This window comes from Thamnophis elegans, chromosome 16, assembly GCF_009769535.1.
Source record: "Thamnophis elegans isolate rThaEle1 chromosome 16, rThaEle1.pri, whole genome shotgun sequence".
In the NCBI taxonomy this organism is placed as follows: domain Eukaryota; kingdom Metazoa; phylum Chordata; class Lepidosauria; order Squamata; family Colubridae; genus Thamnophis; species Thamnophis elegans.
In genome coordinates this window covers 30399770-30420255 of record NC_045556.1, presented here as the reverse complement: position 1 = coordinate 30420255, position 20486 = coordinate 30399770, and the positions used below count along the sequence as shown (strand labels likewise).

The 20486-nt window shown below is 42.3% G+C and overlaps 1 protein-coding gene across 2 annotated transcripts; it reads left to right on the top strand.

Annotated features, from left to right (window-relative positions):
- Positions 1-1755: 1755 nt before the first annotated feature.
- On the top strand, positions 1756-19511 carry ST6GALNAC6 (ST6 N-acetylgalactosaminide alpha-2,6-sialyltransferase 6). Of its 2 annotated transcripts, none has more exons than XM_032233509.1 (7): positions 1756-2003; positions 4229-4406; positions 7589-7653; positions 11294-11476; positions 12749-13146; positions 17323-17430; positions 17537-19511. In XM_032233509.1, exons 3-7 carry the CDS (start codon positions 7639-7641, stop codon positions 17721-17723), a joined length of 891 nt encoding a protein of 296 aa, XP_032089400.1. In that variant the 5' UTR covers positions 1756-2003; positions 4229-4406; positions 7589-7638; the 3' UTR covers positions 17724-19511. The 2 variants fall into 2 exon arrangements, with proteins under 2 accessions (XP_032089400.1, XP_032089399.1); XM_032233508.1 differs by lacking the exon at positions 1756-2003 and adding an exon at positions 2040-2412.
- Positions 19512-20486: the final 975 nt, after the last annotated feature.

Below are 20486 nucleotides of genomic sequence, written 5' to 3'. Positions count from 1 at the left end.
GGAATGATTTCGCCTCCAGGACTTGTAAATGCTCCAACACTGGGGAGGTTTTTAAGAGATTGAATAGCCATTTATCTGAAATGGAATTTCCTGCATGAGCAAGGAATTGGACTAGAAGACCTCCAAGGTCCCTTCCAAGTCTGTTTGTCTATTAATCAGTGGAACAGCTTGCCACCAGAAGTTGTGGGTGCTTCATCACTGGAGGTTTTCAAGAAGAGACTGGGCAACCACTTGTCTGAAATGGTATAAGTTCTCCTGCTTGAGCAGAGGGTTGGACTAGAAGACCTCCAAGGGCCCTTCCAATTCTACTATTTTGCCTCACAAGAAAATTTAAGAAGATCCAGAAAATGCAGCGTTTAAAGGATTATCTAGTAGCTTTAATAACCCAGGAGGCTGTAGTCCTCGACTCATGATGAGTTGCTTAATGACCATCTGAAGTTACGACGGACCTCCCCAGGGTTACTTATAACCCATTTTCTGCCAAAGGATTTCAGTCTTTCAGCCAGAAGGAAAAAAAAACCCTGCCATGTAGGCAACAGGCTGTTAGTCCATCTTGAATTAGCTCTTTATTATGGAATATTGATGAGTTTCCGGTGAAAGATAATAGTTTGGTTATCACCTTCTGAAAGACCGGGTTTTTTTTTCAATCCTTGGGTGGATTGTTATCTCTGCAGAGAGATTTGACAATTCGGGGTAAATGAACGAAGAACGTTGAGTCAGTCCCAGGCATAGTGTCTTGTTCTCACAACATATTAGTCAGAAAAGTTCAAAATGTTGCAGAGATAGATAGCAAATACATTTTATAAATAAGTTACATCTGCAGACTGCAAGTCCCACAATGGTCTGTTTGTTTAGTATTAGCAAAGAGGAGATGGTTTGTGTCTGTTTATTTGTTTTTTTAATCTTGCATTTAGAATAGAACAGAATAACAGAGTTGGAAGGGACCTTGGAGGTCTTCTAGTCCAACCCTCTGCTTTGGCAGGAGACCCTACAGCACTTCAGACAAATGGTTATCCAACATCTTCTTAAAAACTTCCAGTGTTGGGGCATTCACAACTTCTGGAAGCAAGTTGTTCCACTGATTAATTGTTCTCATTGTCAGGAAATTTCTCCTTAGTTCTAAGTTGCTTCTCTCCTTGATTAGTTTCCACCCATTGCTTCTTGTTCTACCCTCAGGTGCTTTGGAGAATAGCTTGACTCCCTATTCTTTGGGGCAGCCCCTGAGATATTGCAACTCTGCTATCATGTCTCCCCTGGTCCTTCTTTCTATTAAACTAGACATGCACAGTTCCTGCAGCCGTTCATATGTTTTAGCCTCTAATCCCCTAATCATCTTTGATGCTCTTCTCTGCACTCTTTCTAGAGTCTCCACATCTTTTCTACATCGTGGCAACCAAAACTGGATGCCGTATTCCAAGTGTGGCATTATTACCAAGGCCTTATAAAGTGGCATTAACCCTTCATGTGATCTTGATTCTCTCCCTCTGTTGATGCAGCCTAGAACTGTGTTGGCTTTTTTGGCAGCTGCTGCACACGGCTGGCTCCTATTTAAGTGGTTGTCCACTAGGACTCCAAGATCCCTTCCACAGTTACTACCATTGAGCAAGATACCTATCTATGCTATACCTGTGCATTGGGTTTTTCCTGCCTAAATGTAGAACTTTCCTTTATTTACCTTGCTTATTGATTTAGCACGTTGAGTAACCCCTGTCCGTTCTAAATGGGCTGCAGAGATCCAGAGAAAGAGAGAGCAGATTCTGAATTCTTTGGGTGGTGGAAGGAAAAAAACCCACACCAATGTGGCTTATTGTGACTCCAGCACACAGAGTTCTCGATGTAACTGCTTGGCATCGGTTTGTATCAACTCATCCCCAATCTGCGTCAGACCGAAATCCTTTCCTCCAACGGGGGGAAAGAGAGAGAGAGAGAGAAAAAAAAGGAGCCGGAAACCTGGGAACAAGCTGGCCATCTTCTCTGCACGTCCCCACCAGCTGCCATCCCTTGTAAGACCAGCCTTTGACATTTCCTTTTTGAACGCTGCTGAAATTGGATTGGGGCACAGCAGGAGGGGGAGGAGGAGGAGGAGGAGGAGGAGGAGGAGCAGGAGGAGGAGGAGGAAAAAGTGGGAAACCGAGGGGGGAAACCGAGGGGAAACCGAGGACCCAGGAAAATTCAGCCTGCCAGATTTCCTCTCTGGATGCTCCAGTCTACAGCTATCTCCAAGATGCACTGCCGTTAAAACTGCCATTAAAACAGGGGTCCAGCTTTTGGGGAGGGGGCAGAGAGGAGAGACCCAAACCCACCTTCCGCTTCCTGGAATTTGGAGACACACCCGAACCCCAACATGCCAGCTTGGCCGCTGTCCTTTTAACTCCTCCGCTCCCCTGGGAAACCGACTGCCTGGACCAGCGGGTGAGTTAAGCACGCCAGGGCCTTGCACAGAAGCCTGGATTTTTAGGGGTGGGGTGGGGTGGGGGCTGCAGGAAGGGAGAAACCCCCCCACCCCCACTGGAGGAAGCCGGGTCCCAGGCAGATCCTGGGCATCCAAACTGCCTGGTCTGATTCTTCTTTCTCCCGTTGGAACAGTGTTGGGATATAGAGCCTTTTGGGAGTGGTGGGTAGAGAAGAGGCAACATTTGCAGCTGGAAAAGCCTTAAAAATTAAATTAAATAATCCAAAACCCCTCTTTGCAATGCCCAGCATTCAGAAGAAAAAGGAGGGCAGGGGTTTGCCAAGGCAAGTGAAAAGCGGCTGGGTGGCTTGGATGCCAGTCTGGGATGGGGAAGGGAGATGGTTCCCCATGATTGGGGTGCAGTGCTCCCTGTCTCCCCATTTTCCCCAGATTGTGAGAGAATTCTTTTGGCATTTTTTTTTTTTGGATGGCCTCTAATGAGAGCTGCCTGGGCATTTCCTGGCAGGCTTAAGAGCCGGGCATTCTCCCCGCTTCAGAGAGCCAGCAGCTTGGCTTAAGATGGATGCAGCAAGAAAAGGGGGGATGGGGGATGTTGGGAAGCTTAGCCAAATGAAGTCTTTTTGGCTTCAAGTGGTTGATTGATCTTCCCCCAGAAAATGTGGGTCTTGTTCAGATCAACTGAGGAGGGAGAAGAGATTGTAATATTTCTATTTCTGTATCTCTATTTCTGTATCTCTATTTCTACTATTTCAATTTCTATTATTTCAATTTCTATTATTCCTATTTCTATTTATTTCCTTGTTTCCTTCCTTCCACCTACTCACCCACCTTCCTTCCTTCCTTTCACTCTCTCTCTTTCTTTTTCTTTCTTTTTCTTTCTTTCCTTCCTTCCTTCCTCTTTTTTTTCTTTCTCTTTTTCTCTTTCTTTCTTGTCCTGAATAGTAGCGTCTCCTGTTTGAGTATGAAGTTGGACTAGAAGACCTCCAACGTCCCTTTCAATTCTGTTATATGATTTCTGTTACTGTTATTTCCTTCCTTCCCTCCCTCCTTCTTTCTTTCTTTCTTTCTTTCTTTCTTTCTTTTCTTTCTTTCTTTTTCTTGTCCTGAATAGTAGGGTCTCCTGTTTGAGCATGAAGTTGGATTAGAAGACCTCCAAGGTCCCTTTCAACTCTGTTATATGATTTCTGTTACTGTTATTTCCTTCCTTCCCTCCTCCTCTCCCTCTTTCTTTCTTTCTTTCTTTCTTTTTTCTTTCTTTCTTTCTTTCTTTTTCTTGTCCTGAATAGTAGGGTCTCCTGTTTGAGCATGAAGTTGGATTAGAAGACCTCCAAGGTCCCTTTCAACTCTATGATTTCTGTTACTGTTATTTCCTTCCCTCCCTCCTCCTCTCCCTCCTCCTCTCCCTCTTTCTTTCTTTTTTTTCTTTTTTTCTTTCTTTCTTTCTTTTTCTTTTTCTTTTACTATTCTTGTCCTGAATAGTAGCATCTCCTGTTTGAGAATGAAGTTGGACTAGAAGACCTCCGAAGTCCCTTTCAACTCTGTTATATGATTTCTTACTGTTATTTCCTTCCTCCTTTCCCTCCCTCCCTCCCTCCCACCCTCCCTCTTCCTTCCTTCCTTTCTTTTCCTTCCCTCTCTACCTCTTTCTTTCCTTCTTTTCCTCTTTTTTCTTTCTTTCTTTCTTTCTTTTCTTCCTTCTTTCTTTCTGTCTGTCTGTCTGTCTTTCTTTCTTTCTTTCTTTCTTTCCTTTTGCTTGATCATAAACCTATCACTCTTTTTACGTTCATTCTGACATGCATCCTGGTTATTCCACAGCTCTGCTTGCCCATCCTCATTTTGGACCCCCCCAACCGTGATGTGAGGCTAAGAGAGAGAGAGAAAATCCAGACGCATGGAAGACCAATCCGGAAGTCAGAAATGGCACCCCCAAGACGAAGGAAAAGACCCAGCCAGATGTGCTCCTGCTTTCACTCTAAGGAGACCTCCTGCCATGGTAAATGGGGGTGGGTGGGGTACCCCCGCCTTCCTCCAGGTTATTTTGGTCCTTTTAAATATATAGAATATATTCCAAAGCTCTTGCAATGAATGCCCAGCTTGGCCTGTGCAGAAAAATGGGGAAATATCATTCACTTCTCCCCCTTTGGGATTTAAATCCAAAGAGAAAGATTGCTTCCTTGGTTTATTCATCCACAATACGCTTTTATTTCTTCCTTTTTTCTCAGAATTTTTTTTTATTTTTTAGTCTCCTACATACCATTTTAAGTCTACATTCACATGATTGTTCTCCTTCTTTACATTTATCATTCTTATACATTTATTATTTCATTTAATAGGTTATATAATATACAGTTTGGGTTGCTTTATTTGCCATCTCTTCCTCCTTTTTGTAGCACCACCTTATTTTCCCTTTCTTTCTCCTTCCCTCCCTTCTCTACTTTCTTCCTTCCTTCTCTCCTTCCCTTTCCTTCTTCCCTTTCTCCTACTCCTACTTCTACTCTTCCTCTTCCTACCCTCTCTCCTTCTCTTCCTCTCCCTTCCACCCTCTTCTCCTTACCTCTTTCTTCTTTCCCTGCTCTCCTTCCTTCTTCCTTCTTCCCTTACCTCTCCCCTACTGCTCTCTTTCTCTTTCCTCTCTTCTTCTCTTTATCTCCCTTCCACCCTCCTCTCCTTCCCCTTCCTTCTCCCCTTCCCTTCCCTTTCTCCTACTCTTCCTCTTCCTACCCTAAAAATTAGTTGACAAAATATCTAAACCAGTGTTTCTCAACCTTGGCGACTTTAAGTCCTGTGGACTTCAACTCCCAGAATCCCCCAGCCAGCTGTGATTCTGGGAGTTGAAGTCCACACGACTTAAAGTCGCCAAGGTTGAGAAACACTGATCTAAACCCTTTTCTCCCCTCAAATCACTGCTTACAATTTGTTTCCACGTCCCTTTTGTTATGATAGTAACATCGCCTGGGTTCTATATCTTCTCCCTTCTTTCTTTTCCTTTCTCTAGCCAATCATAAAATCTTCCCCGTCTCTTGAAGCACTCCAATAAAAGACGCTTTTATTTCTTGTTTGACAGAGGATGCACAGAGGAGGCAAGAGTTTACCCAGGGAAATGAGACAACAACTTTAATCTAAGCCAGTGGTAGTCGACCTGCTCCCTACCGCCCACTAGTGGGCGTTCCAGCTTTCCTGGTGGGCGGTAGGGGGTTTGCTGTAACTCTGCTTTATAAATTTTATAAAGCAAAGTTACTTCCCTACTTTATAAATCACCGTTACTGTGGAACCCGGTGGGCAGTTAGAAAATTTTACTACTAACAGAGATACAAAAGGGGACGGTAGGTATAGAAAGGTTGATAACCCCTGAATGCTAAGCAGATACGATTGTTCTCGTCCCTTGGACTTTCTTCTCCCTCCCCCCCCTCCCTCCTTCTCTTCTTTTATGGAAAATTAGTCAATTTTTCCAGTCGCTGTCAAGGAGGAGTCCTCAAACGGAAGGTATCTGCCTCCATTTGGATCTTAGAAAATGAGAAAGGGGGGGGGAGGCCAGTTTCTGGATGGAGGGGCCAACCTTTGGGGTACTTTTGAATAAAAGGATTGGAGTTTTTCCAGAGTTTTAAATCATAATGTGCTTCGAAGCGATGCTTCCGTAGACCCACCGAATTCTTTTCTTCTGCTGTTTTTCCCAGCGGAGACTCCCGTGGCCCAAGAAATAATATTTGCTGGAAAGGTGGATGAAGAGGGTGTGTGTGTTAATTTAGGACCAAAAGACAAATTTGAAGCCTTGCGGCTGCCTGATTTAGGAGCTTCCAGGAGTTGTTTAGAAGATGGGACGGCTGTAGATAGATAGATAGATAGATAGATAGATAGATAGATAGATAGATAGATAGATAGATAGATAGATAGATAGATAGATAATAGATAGATAATAGATAGATAGATAGATAGATAGATAGATAGATAGATAGATAGATAGATAGGAGAGTGAAATGATAGATGAGGTAGGTAGGTAGGTAGGTAGATAGATGATAGATAGATAGATAGATAGATAGATAGATAGATAGATAGATAGATAGATAGATAGGAGAGTGAAATGATAGATGAGGTAGGTAGGTAGGTAGGTAGGTAGGTAGGTAGGTAGGTAGGTAGGTAAATAGATAGATAGATAGATAGATAGATAGATAGATAGATAGATAGATAGATAGATAGATAGATAGATAGATGGATGATAGATAGGTAGGTAGGTAGATGAGAGAGTGAAATGATAGATGAGGTAGGTAGGTAGGTAGGTAGGTAGGTAGGTAGGTAGGTAGGTAGGTAGATAGATAGATAGATAGATAGATAGATAGATAGATAGATAGATAGATAGATAGATAGATGATAGGTAAGTAGGTAGGTAGGTAGGTAGGTAGATGAGAGAGTGAAATGATAGATGAGGTAGGTAGGTAGGTAGGTAAATAGATAGATAGATAGATAGATAGATAGATAGATAGATAGATAGATGATAGATAGATAGATAGATAGATAGATAGATAGATAGATAGATAGATAGATAGATGATAGGTAAGTGAGAGAGTGAAATGATAGATGAGGTAGGTAGGTAGGTAGATATGATAGATAGATAGATGGATGGATGGATAGATAGATAGATAGATAGATAGATAGATAGATAATGATAGATAGATAGATAATGATAGATAGATAGGTAGGTAAGTGAGAGAGTGAAATGATAGATGAGGTAGGTAGGTAGGTAGATATGATAGATAGATAGATAGATAGATAGATGGATGGATGGATAGATAGATAGATAGATGATAGATAGATAGATGATAGATAGATAGATAGATAGATAGATAGATAGATAGATAGATAGATATGATGGAGATAGACAGACAGACATAGAGATGGATGGATGGATGGATGATAGAGATACATAGATGATAGACATAGCTGATAGGTGTATGTGTGTGTGTGTGTGTGAGAGAGAGAGATAAAGTGAGAAAAGGAGAGAGGGAAAGAGAGAGAAGGGGGAGGGGGAAAGAGAGAAGGAGAGAGAGGGAGAGAGAGAAGGAGAGAGAGAAAAAGAGAGAGAGGTGGAATGGTCAGAGTGATAGAATGAATGAGGAATCTAAGATTTGGAGACAACTCTGGAGCTCTTGAGGTGACTTTCTCCCTTTGACTTCAACGCAGGTGCCCAGGTCAGAGTGACTGAATTTCCAACCTAAACTTCTGAGACCACAATGAAAAACCACCAGGTATGAATTTTGGGGGAGAACGTGGTCAGATCCTCCCACCCTCTTCCTGGATGTGCGGTTTAAATGGGAACGATGGTGCAAACTAAGGGGGGGGGGGGCAAATCCTTTCCCCCCCCCCTTCCATCGCCATTGTTTGCAAAATGCATCTCGTCCTTGACTTATGACTTGGAGTCCAGCTCCTTTGGGTGGGGGGGGAGAGAGAGAGACAGAAAGGGGAGGGACAGAGAAGGGGGGGCGGCAGGACGAGTGGAGAGCGAAATGCAGAAGGAGAGAAGTGAGCCATGAACTTAAATTGCATTGGTGGCAGGGCCAAAATGGGGCAAAGGACTCTCCCTCCCATCATCCTTTCTTGGAAGGTGAGATTTTTAGCAAGGGGGGGGTGGAGCTCCCCAGAAGAGAGGACGGGGGGGGGGGGTAGATTTCCATCTGCCCAGAGTAAAACGGGGTCCATTTTCCTGCAAAAGTTTAACACCCCTGCGTTTCAATTTTTAAGCTTTAAACCTTTGCAAGATTTTGAGGCCTGATCCTAAAAATCAGGGCAGCGAAGGAAGTTCTGCCCTTTGTATGGGTTTTGTAGTCCAGGAAAATGGACAGGCTGCAAGGGGGTGGGGGGTTAGAAAGAAAGCCCCTCCATGTAGTTGAGGGGCCTGGTCAATTTCTTGTGGATTTCAGCCTCCTCTTTTTGTTTTGTTTAACCTGTTCTGGAAAGAAACTACAGGATGAGAATGAAAGTTTTGTTCTGTTGTTGTTGTTGTTTAAAATGCAAACCTTCCATTGATTTGGCATCAAGGAATGGCTGTATCGCCACAGGGAAAATGTTTTATTTATACGCCAAGCAGCGTATTTGCAAAAGTCAGGCTAAGAGAAAGGGAAGCAAAGCAGAATTTGTCCAATCTTTGCAAAATTCCAATTTAAAAAATGGCAAAGAGGAAGGGAATTCAAATAAAATTCAAATAAAAAAATGGCAAAGAGGAAAGGGAGGAAAAATTTGGCAAAATTCAAATTAAAAAATGGCAAAGAGGAAGGAGAGGGAATTTTTTTTTGCAAAATTCAAATTAAAAAATGGCAAAGAGGAAGGGAAGGGATTTTTTTTTTTGGCAAAATTCAAATTAAAAAATGGCAAAGAGGAAGGGAAGGGATTTTTTTGGCAAAATTCAAATTAAAAAATGGCAAAGAGGAAGGGAAGGGATTTTTTTTTGGCAAAATTCAAATTAAAAAATGGCAAAGAGGAAGGGAAGGGATTTTTTTGGCAAAATTCAAATTAAAAAATGGCAAAGAGGAAGGAAAGGGATTTTTTTGGCAAAATTCAAATTAAAAAATGGCAAAGAGGAAGGGAAGGGATTTTTTTTTGCAAAATTCAAATTAAAAATGGCAAAGAGAAAGGGAATTCAAATAAAATTCAAATTAAAAAATGGCAAAGAGGAAGGGAAGCAAAGCAGAATTTGTCCAATCTTTGCAAAATTCCAATTTAAAAAATGGCAAAGAGGAAGGGAATTCAAATAAAATTCAAATAAAAAAATGGCAAAGAGGAAAGGGAGGAAAAATTTGGCAAAATTCAAATTAAAAAATGGCAAAGAGGAAGGAGAGGGAATTTTTTTTTGCAAAATTCAAATTAAAAAATGGCAAAGAGGAAGGGAAGGGATTTTTTTGGCAAAATTCAAATTAAAAAATGGCAAAGAGGAAGGGAAGGGATTTTTTTTTGCAAAATTCAAATTAAAAAATGGCAAAGAGGAAGGGAAGGGATTTTTTTGGCAAAATTCAAATTAAAAAATGGCAAAGAGGAAGGGAAGGGATTTTTTTTTTTGCAAAATTCAAATTAAAAATGGCAAAGAGAAAGGGAATTCAAATAAAATTCAAATTAAAAAATGGCAAAGAGGAAGGGAAGGGATTTTTTTGGCAAAATTCAAATAAAAAAATGGCAAAGAGGAAAGGGAGGAAAAATTTGGTAAAATTCAAATTAAAAAATGGCAAAGAGGAAGGAGAGGGAATTTTTTTTTGCAAAATTCAAATTAAAAAATGGCAAAGAGGAAGGGAAGGGATTTTTTTGGCAAAATTCAAATTAAAAAATGGCAAAGAGGAAGGGAAGGGATTTTTTTTTTGCAAAATTCAAATTAAAAATGGCAAAGAGAAAGGGAATTCAAATAAAATTCAAATTAAAAAATGGCAAAGAGGAAGGGAAGGGATTTTTTGGCAAAATTCAAATAAAAAAATGGCAAAGAGGAAAGGGAGGAAAAATTTGGTAAAATTCAAATTAAAAAATGGCAAAGAGGAAGGAGAGGGAATTTTTTTTTGCAAAATTCAAATTAAAAATGGCAAAGAGGAAGGGAAGGGATTTTTTTGGCAAAATTCAAATTAAAAAAATGGCAAAGAGGAAGGGAAGGGATTTTTTTTGGCAAAATTCAAATTAAAAAATGGCAAAGAGGAAGGGAAGGGATTTTTTTTGGCAAAATTCAAATTAAAAAATGGCAAAGAGGAAGGGAAGGGATTTTTTTGGCAAAATTCAAATTTAAAAAATGGCAAAGAGGAAGGGAAGGGATTTTTTTTTTTGCAAAATTCAAATTAAAAATGGCAAAGAGGAAGGGAAGGGATTTTTTGGCAAAATTCAAATTAAAAAATGGCAAAGAGGAAGGGAAGGGATTTTTTGGCAAAATTCAAATTAAAAAATGGCAAAGAGGAAGGGAAGGGATTTTTTGGCAAAATTCATATTAACAAATGGCAAAGAGGAAGGGAATTCAAATAAAATTCAAATTAAAAAATGGCAAAGAGGCAGGGAAGGGATTTTTTGGCAAAATTCAAATTAAAAAATGGCAAAGAGGAAGGGAAGGGATTTTTTGGCAAAATTCAAATTAACAAATGGCAAAGAGGAAGGGAATTCAAATAAAATTCAAATTAAAAAATGGCAAAGAGGAAGGGAAGGGATTTTTTGGCAAAATTCAAATTAAAAAATGGCAAAGAGGAAGGGAAGGGATTTTTTGGCAAAATTCAAATTAACAAATGGCAAAGAGGAAGGGAATTCAAATAAAATTCAAATTAAAAAATGGCAAAGAGGAAAGGGAGGAAAAATTTGGCAAAATTCAAATTAAAAAATGGCAAAGAGGAAGGAGAGGGAATTTTTTTTGCAAAATTCAAATTAAAAAATGGCAAAGAGGAAGGGAAGGGATTTTTTTGGCAAAATTCAAATTAAAAAATGGCAAAGAGGAAGGGAAGGGATTTTTTGGCAAAATTCAAATTAACAAATGGCAAAGAGGAAGGGAATTCAAATAAAATTCAAATTAAAAAATGGCAAAGAGGAAGGGAAGGAATTTTTTGGCAAAATTCAAATTAAAAATGGCAAAGAGGAAGGGAAGGGATTTTTTTTTTTGCAAAATTCAAATTAAAAAATGGCAAAGAGGAAGGGAAGGGATTTTTTTTTGCAAAATTCAAATTAAAAATGGCAAAGAGGAAGGGAAGGGATTTTTTGGCAAAATTCAAATTAACAAATGGCAAAGAGGAAGGGAATTCAAATAAAATTCAAATTAAAAAATGGCAAAGAGGAAGGGGAGGGAAATATGGCAGCTCTTCTCAGGGGCTCGGTGATTCCTGGCTGACCTCGTGATCCCCTGGTGGTCCCCTTTTCCGCTTCTTGTGTCCGTACCTGCAGAGCCCTCACACCGTCGTGCTGGTGATTCTCTTCGCCTTGTTCATGCTGCTGATCATTTACAATTCCAACAGCCACAATGAGGCCCTCCTCCGTTACACCGTGTCGCAGGCCAAGACCCCGCTGCCCTCCAGCCTCAAGAAGTGGGGGGTGAAGGGCGAATACCTGCCTGTGCCCGGAGGGAAGGTAAGGGGGAGGGAGGTGGTGGGTAGGTGGGGAAAGGGGTCTCTGTGCCTGGTTGGCTTAGGATGGGGCTCCCAGGTTCTAGCAAAGACCACAGGGTTTCCTGGCCAAGAGGTCTCCAGGTGCACCGCGTGATGAATTTGCCCAAGTTCTGAGTTTCTTCGCGCAAGGATGGTGGATTTCCCCCCCCTATTACGGGGAGTTTTCCGAAGGGGCTTCCAAAAATCTGGATTTTGAAAGCGTCAAAGGACCAAATTACCTCTCCACCCTCTCCTCCTCCTCCTCCTCCTCCTCCTCCTCCTCCTCCTTTCTCTCCATCTTCTCCTTCTTTCTCCTCCCTGTCTTCCTTATCCTTCTTTGCATTGTTTATATTGCACTAAATCAGGGGGTGCTCAAACTACGGCCCCTGGGACGGATACGTGCAATGGATATCCTTGTGTTGCTGCAGAGAGTCTCCCCCTTTGGGGTCTTCTTATGCGGGTTGGAGGGGGGCAGAAATTCCGACTTGGGGTCTGCTTCAGCCTCCTGGAGGGGGGGCTTTGGGCAAAGGCTGGAGGGAAGAGTCGCTGGTGGGGAAGAGCCGGAGGGCCTCGTTCCAGTGGGACTGCAAGAGCCAAGGTGGCGCAGTGGTTAGGGTGCAGTACTGCAGGCCACTTCAGGTGACTGTTATCTGCAGTTCAGCAGTTCTAATCTCACCGGCTCAAGATTGACTCAGCTTTCCATCCTTCCAAGATGGGTGAAATGAGGACCCAGACTGTGGGGGCGATATACTGACTCTGTAAACCGCTTAGAGAGGGCTGAAAGCTATTGCTATTACTGCATCATAGACTAGAACTGGCTGACCATCTCAGCCCGCTGAGCCTCCAGGCACCGGCACCTGGCCTTGCACTCCCGCAGGTCTTCCCTCTGCTTGGAAAGCCCATGCTCCTAGTCCTCAGTGAGGTGCATCTGCTGAGCTTCCCTCTCGGGTGTTTTGCCAACTCTTTCTCCTGGGGGCTGCTCAGCTCCAGCAACGGCTTCCTGTTGGGTCCCCTAGGAGCCCGGGTGGGCAGGCGAGGAGGGGCTGGGAGGGGAGGGGCAAGTAGAGGCTGTCGGGGCGCCCCTCAATGTGAGCGGCATCGAGTTGGCCACGCCCACCCAGTCACATGACCGCCTAGCCACGCCCACCCTGCCGGTCATTAGGCAGATTGTATTAGTGGTCCGCGGGATTTAAAAGTATGATTTAGTGGTCTAAGCCCAACTGAGTTGCTCCAACTGAGTTGCTTTCTACCCCAGCCCTTGGTTCAGCACTGCAATGAATGTGCCCTCATCACCAGTTCCAGTCACCTCCTGGGCAGCAAACTGGGCCGAGCCATCGACGAGTCCGAATGCACCATCCGCATGAACGACGCGCCCACCACGGGCTTCTCGGACGACGTGGGGAACAAGACTACCTTCCGGGTCGTGGCTCACTCCAGCGCCTTCCGGGTCCTGAAGAGGCCGCAGGAATTCATCAACAAGACCCCCGAGAACATCTTGATTTTCTGGGGTCCCCCCCTCAAGATGCAGAAGAGCATCATCAAGCTCATCGAAAGGGTCAGCCTCAGTTTCCCCAACATGTCGGCCTTCGCGGTTTCTCCCAAGCGCATGCAACAGTTTGACGAATTGTTCCGAAAAGAGACCGGCAAGGACAGGTGAGTCTTCCCTGAGGAACGCAGGGGGTGGTGGTGGTGGGATGGTTTGCATCCTGAACCGAGAGCCTGCGGAACTCCTTGCCACAAGACAGTGAGAGAGAGAGGGGGAGGGAGGGGGGGGGAGAGAGAGAGAAGCTTTTTAGGGGTTCAAAACATATCAGCCGCAATCAGACAAAAACCTAATTCAAGAACGATGTTTGTTCTTTTGCAATCTTTCTGCTTTGGTCAAGAGAGTTCCCAGAAATATTAGCGAGCTAAAACTTAGTGAGCATCCTTTAAAATCAATTAGCCAAATTAGAACTATGTTTAATTTGTATATTTCTGAATGTTTGTAAGTTGGATTTAGAATAGAATAGAATAGAATAGAATATAGAGTGGAGTGGAGTGGAATGGAAATGAAGGGAATATAGAAAGGGTAGGATAGAATATAAGTAGAATAGAATAGAATAGAAAAGAATATAGAGTAGAATAGAATAGAATAGAATATGGAATAGAATAGAGTAGAATAGAATAGAATATGGAATAGAATATAAGTAGAATAGAATATAGAGTAGAGTAGAATAGAATAGAATAGAATAGAATAGAATATGGAATAGAATATAGAGTAGAATAGAATATGGAATAAAATATAGAGTAGAGTAGAATAAAATAGAATAGAATAGAATATAGAGGAGAGTAGAATAGAATAGAATAGAATATAGAATAGAATAGAATATAGAGGAGAGTAGAGTAGAATAGAATAGAATATGGAATAAAATATAGAGTAGAGTAGAATAAAATAGAATAGAATAGAATATAAGTAGTATAGAATAGAATAGACTATAGAGTAGAATAGAATAGAATAGAATAGCCTTGCCTTATTGGCCAAGTGTGATTGGACACACAAGGAATTTGTCTTTGGTGCAGAAGCTCTCAGTGTACATAAGGAGAATAAAAATGCATTCATCAAGAGTAAAAAGACACAACATTTAGTCAAGGTTACTAATAAGCTTTCAAATTGTACTAGTAAACAAATACAACAATATAATTTGAAAGATACAAGCAACATGGTTAGAATCATAAGTGGGGAGAGATAGATACTAGGAAGGAAGAGAAGAATAATAGTAATACAGTCTTAGTAAATTATTGACAGTGTTGTGGGAATTATTTGTTTAGCAGAGTGATAGCATTTGAGAAGAAACCGTCCCTGTGTCTAGTTGTTCTGGGGTGAAGTTCCCTATAGCATATAAAGAGCTAATTTGCCCTAATATTATCCTTTGGGGGAGGGGGCAATTGTGTGCTGCTCTGGCAAAAGTTTGTGGACAGATGGCCTAGGAAACTTTGAAATACACTTATGTCCACAATTGAGCCCAAAAATTATGTTGCTAACTGAGATATTTGCTAAGCGAGTTTTGCCCCCATTTAATAACCTCTCTTTCTGCAGTTATTAAGTGAATCACTGCAGGAAGCTTCCCTATTTAAGTCAGAAGGTTGCAAAAGGGCTCGTCTGAACTTTATCCCATGGAGAGATATTGCGTCGTAAATGTGAAAAACGGCCATCCGTCTCCTTTTTCAGTGCGGTTGTAGGGAATGATGGGAGGTGTAGTTCACACATCCTTAAACTGCCAACTAGCCACATCGCGCCTTGGCGAAAGCCAACGAAATCCTCTGCATTTTATCCTTCCCCAAAAGGAAATCTCAAAAACATTTTCTTTCTTTTCCTGCTGGAAATTTCAGAAACATTTTTTTCTTTTTTTAAAAAAAAAAATGTTCCTATTGTTTAAATATGAAAGGAAATGAATTCAGTGCAGTTGTCAAGTGGTATTCCACTTGAAACCATGAAACAAAGGTAAAAAACAAACTAACATATATACTATTTTAAACAGTGCTAATGCTGTACGATTATTTCTGACCAACTTATTCTAGAGGATCAAATTTATCTTTCATTCTAATTTTGTTGTTAGTTGTAAAATGGGGGCAAAACTCACCGAACCAATGTCTCGCTTAATGACAGAAGATTTTGGACTCCACTGTGATCGTAAGAGGAGGACGAGCTATATATAACTTCCCCACCAAGTTTGACACATTTAAAAATACGGATACACAATTAATGATTTTCTGGTGTGCCACAGAACTATTACTAAATTCCATCTTGCCCTTTGAATCCAGGATGGTTAAGATCCATTGTACTATTTGGAGACTCAAATTTAGACTGGGTTTTTGTTGTTGTTAGTTGTGAAGTTCTGTCTGACCCATTGTGACTCCATGGACAACATTCCTCCAGGCCTTCCTGTCCTCTACCATCCTCTGGTGCCCACTTAAGCTCACGCCAACTGCTTCGGTGACTCCATCCAGCCCCCTCATTCTCTGCCATCCCCTTCTTCTTTTGCCCTCCATCGTTCCCAGCATGAGGCTCTTCTCCAGGGAGTCCTTCCTTCTCATCAGGTGGCCAAAGTCTTTGAGTTTCCTCTCCAGGATCTGGCCTTCTAAAGAGCAGCCAGGGTTGATCTCCTCTAGGACTGACCGGTTGGATGGCCTTGCAGTCCAAGGGACTCGCCGAAGTCTTCTCCAGCACCAAAGTTCAAAGGCCTCCATTCTTTGGTGCTCAGCCTTCCTTATGGCCCAACCTTCCATTGCAACTGGGAAAACTATTCCAATACCTACATTTTAATACATACCTATATAGCATCCCTTTCCATTTCCACCTAACCTCATTCTATGGCATTCTTAACTTCCACCCCGTGATTCCAAATTGATAGAATCTATTCAACATATTATTCTCCATCCCCTTCATTTATTCATTTCGTCAAGCACGTATTAGTTAACATAAGTATAAACATGATTATGAATACATGAAATGGGGACGAATAAATGGGGACGATAGGACAGGGATGGTGGGCACGCTGGTGCGCTTATGCACGCCCCCTTTACGGACCTCTTAGGAATGGGGTGAGGTTGACAGTTTAAGGTTAAAGTTTTGGGGGGTTTGAGTATGTAACAAAGGAGTCAGGTAGAGCATTCCAGCCGTTGACCACTCTGTGGCTGAAGTCGTATTTTCCGCAATCGAGTTTGGAGCAGTTTATCTTGAGTTTCTATCGATTGTTTGCCTGTGTATTATTGAGGTTGAAGCTGAAGAAGTCGTTGACAGATAGGACCTTGTAGCAGATAATTTTATGTACTATGCTTAGGTCAGACTGAAGGTAGCATAGTTCTAAGTTGTCTAAGCCCAAAATTTTGAGCCTGGTGGCGTAAGGGATTCTGTTACGAGCAGAGGAGTGGAGGACTCTTCTTGTGAAATATCTCTGGACTCGCTCGATTGTATTAATGTCCGATGTGCAGTGCGGGTTCCAGACAGGTTTGCTGTATTCAAGGATTGGTCTAGCAAAGGTTTTGTGTGCTCTGGTTAGCAGTACAATATTACCAGAGAAGAAGCTACGCAAGATTAGGTTGTATGCAAAGTTTATCCTTTAACGTTACTCTGTCCATTTTCTCATGGACCAGGATCTTCCTTGTTATCTCCACTCTTCTATTACTACGCACACGCCATTCTTGCCGTGGTCAAGATGTGCAATATTGGGGATATTGTCCCTTTATCATAATCGTCTGATATAATTGAGCCGAGGTGGCGCAGTGGTTAAATGCAGCACTGCAGGCTACTTCAGCTGACTGCAGTTCTGCAGTTCGGCTGTTCAAATCTCACCGGCTCAGGGTTGACTCAGCCTTCCATCCTTCCAAGGTGGGTAAAATGAGGACCCGGATTGTTGTTGGGGGCGATATGCTGACACTGTAAACCGCTTAGAGAGGGCTGAAAGCCCCATGAAGTGCTATATAAGTCTAACTGCTATTGCTATTGCTATAATGCCTAATAAGAATAACTCTGGCTTAAACCCTATATATTGTCCAGTCCATTTTTTTTCTAACCACATACAGGCATTTGTATCCAAAATGTCCTTGCCTTTATACAGTTCCACCACATGTGATAATATGTGCCAGGTATTTGTTAATATTTCCAACGGGTTTGGGGACATATTGTTAAACATTTTGGCCAATCTTGGTGGTGGTGGTGGTGGGGAAGATGCCACTTATTGAACATTTTATGGAGATGTTCCTTATGTGATGTGGCCGTTTTCTTTCTCTTTTGGTTGGAAGCTTCCAAAACATTTCCTCTTTTTCTCTGTTGTTCTCTGCCCTACCCAGGCAGACTTCCCGGTCCTGGCTGAGCACCGGATGGTTTACCATGGTGATCGCGGTGGAATTGTGCGACAAACTCCACGTTTATGGCATGGTGCCCCCCAGTTACTGCAAGTAAGTAGCCGCCCGCCTGGCTTTCAAGGCTTGAGGTGGGTGGGTGGGTGGGTGGGTGGGTGGGGAAATCCCCTTTCTCGACCTCACCTGTCTTTTCTCCTAACAGTAAGACCCCTCCCCACCGGCTGCCCTACCACTATTACGAACCCAAAGGGCCAGATGAATGCACCACTTACATCCACAACGAACGTAGCCACAAAGGAAATCATCACCGTTTCATCACCGAGAAACGAGTCTTCGGCCGATGGGCTAATCTCTACAACATCACTTTCTCGCACCCCGAATGGGAATAGTGGCAACAAGGAGACAAACCCCCCCCCCCCACAAGTGCCAAAACTGGGATCCTGCAGACTTCCCCACCCCTGGACTGCTGAGTTCTAAATTTCCCATCTTGTCCTAGAGGAGTGCCTTGGGGCATTAGAATTAGATGTCCGATGAGAATCACAGTTGGATGGAAGGCCAAGGTTGCTTCTAAGTTGAGCTTGTTGGTAAGCTCTCCAAGAGAATTTTCTCTCTCTCTTTCTCTGGTTCTTGTTATTTCTCATCATGCCCTAGAGGAGTTGGGGGCATTGTGGGAAATTAGAAGTCTGGTCAGCTCACAGTTGGATGGAAGTCCATCAAGGTTGCTTCTAGTTGGATGGTTGGTGGTTGGTAAGTTCTCCAAGAAAGTTTTATTTTCCTTCTCTCTCTGGTTCCTGGAACTGCTGTGTTATTTCCCAACATGCTCTAGAGGAGTGCCTTGGGGCATTGTGGGAAATTAGAAGTCCGATGAGAATCACAGTTGGGCGGAAGTCCATCTCAGCCCCTTGCAAGGTTGCTCCTAGGTGGAGCTTGTTGGTAAGCTCTCCAAGAGACCCCCCCCCTTCTCTGTTCTTGTTATTTCTCATCATGCCATAGAGAAGCACCTTGGGGCATTGTGGGAAATTAGAAGTCCGATGAGCTCACAGTTGGATGGAAGTCCATCAAGGTTGCTTCTAGTTGGATGGTTGGTGGTTGGTAAGTTCTCCAAGAGAGATTTGTTTCCCCTTTCTCTGGTTCCTGGACTGCTGTATTAAGTTTCCCATCATGCCATAGAGGTGTGCCTTGAGGCATTGTGGGAAATTAGAAGTCTAGTGAACTCACAGTTGGTTGGAAGCCCATCAAGCTTGCTTCTAGTTGGAAGTTTAATGGTTGATAAGTTCTCCAAGATAGATCCCCCCCATCTCTTTCTGGTTTTTCTTCACTGCCTTGTTCAACTTTAGAGACTTGATCCTGGCAGGGGAGCCCTCCTGAACTACAGATTCCAAGTCCCATTATTCCTAGCCAACTTGCTCATGATCAGAGAAAATGATAGTTTGGAAGGTGGTCACCATCTGTTTAACCCCCCTCTTCCCCCGTCTTGCTCCATCTCTTTAATTCTTTCAAAGGTTGGGTTTGTTTTTTTTAAGAGAGGTCAATTGGGCTAAACTTCCCTTGGTGCTTGCCCCTCCCCAGTTGTGGAGGATGGGAGTTGTAATCTTGGGCTATCAAGGGGAGACAAGATGAAGGTGCTATTTTGTTCCTGTCCTTATTACGAAAAGATTTTAAAAATTAAAATACTTTTTTAAAAAACAGAACAGGGAAGGGAGAAGGGAGAGCCCTCCAGTGGTCATCTAATCTGCCCCCAAAGTTTCTGAAGGCATTTCATACCTGCTGCTGGCCAAGTGATGAAACCCCTTATCTGTCCTATCCAGGAAAGGGGGTCCCCAAATCTATTGATCTTATTTTTTTTCTGTTACGTGGTGGGTACCCAGGCCTGAGCACCGAGGTAGCTGGCCTCCGATTTGCCAACTCCGCAAATAACATCACCATTCCTACACCTTAAATGGCAAAATTCAAACAAGAGAATTGAGCTTTGCGACTCTTGAGTTCTCTCCTGCAAAACCCAGACCTCCATCCATCCATCTTTCTCAGTTCAGTTCATTTCCATCTGTTGGGGTTGCAGTGCCCATTAACCCCAGCTGCGACAGCCAGGTTAAACGATGACTCCACCCCTCCTCCTCCTCCTCTTCCTCCTCCTCCTCCTCCTCTTCCTCCTTCTTTCTGGAGCCCCTTCCTCAAAGATTTGGTACCAAAGCAATGGCGGTGAGGAAGTTGTGTCTTTTGGATTTTGCACTGTTGTCTTTTCAATGGTTCTCAGACTGGTTGAACCTTTAGCAGCTGGGGTGATATTCTTTACTGTTAAGGTTACAATTGGACGTGTTGGATGAATCTTAAAAGATGAAACTTTTATTAAAACGTTTGACTTAACTAAAAACGTCTTCCTTTTTCTTCTTCTTCTTAAATATGGATTTATTTATTTATTTTTACTTCAGAAGTTTGATGACCGTCGTACAAACTAATCCAACCTAAATGTAGAGGAGAAAAAGGGGGGGGGGGTTAAAAAGAGCAGAGGAAAAAGAAAAGAAAGCATGAAGAAAACATAAAGAAAGGGATGGGAGGGAGGGAAGGAAGGAAGGCACTTTATGTTGAAACAGAAAATATTATATAAGGAAGAAAATGGAAATAACTTAGGAAGGAAGGAAGGAAGGAATTGCACTTAATATTGAAGGAAAAGAGAATGAAGGAAAAAGTATTAGAAGGATTGAAAGAAGGAAGGAGGAACAAAGAATTACACTTAATATTGAAATGGAAAAGAAAATATAATGAATGAAAGAAGAAGTATAGGAAGGGAAGGAAGGAAGGAAGGAAGGAAGGAAGGAAGGAAGGAAGGAAGGAAGGAAGGAAGAAACAAAGACTGTTGAAACAGAAAAGATAATATAAGGAAGAAAATGGAAAGACGTATAGGAAGGAAGGAAGGAAAAAAGGAAGACAATGTTGAAATGGAAAAGAATATAAGGAAGAAAATGGAAAGAAGTATAGGAAGAAAGGAAGAATTGTACTTAATATTGAAACAGACAAGGGAATGAAGGAAAAAATATTGGAAGTATTGAAAGAAGGAAGGAAGGATGGAAGGAACAAAGACAATGTTGAAATGGAAAAGAATATAAGGAAGAAAATGGAAAAATGTTAGGAAGGAGGAATTACACTTAATATTG

Coding starts and splice junctions, on each gene's coding strand:
- ST6GALNAC6 (XM_032233509.1), top strand. Junction 13,147..17,322: donor AAAGAGACCGGCAAGGACAG/GTGAGTCTTCCC, acceptor TGCCCTACCCAG/GCAGACTTCCCGGTCCTGGC. Junction 17,431..17,536: donor GTGCCCCCCAGTTACTGCAA/GTAAGTAGCCGC, acceptor TTCTCCTAACAG/TAAGACCCCTCCCCACCGGC.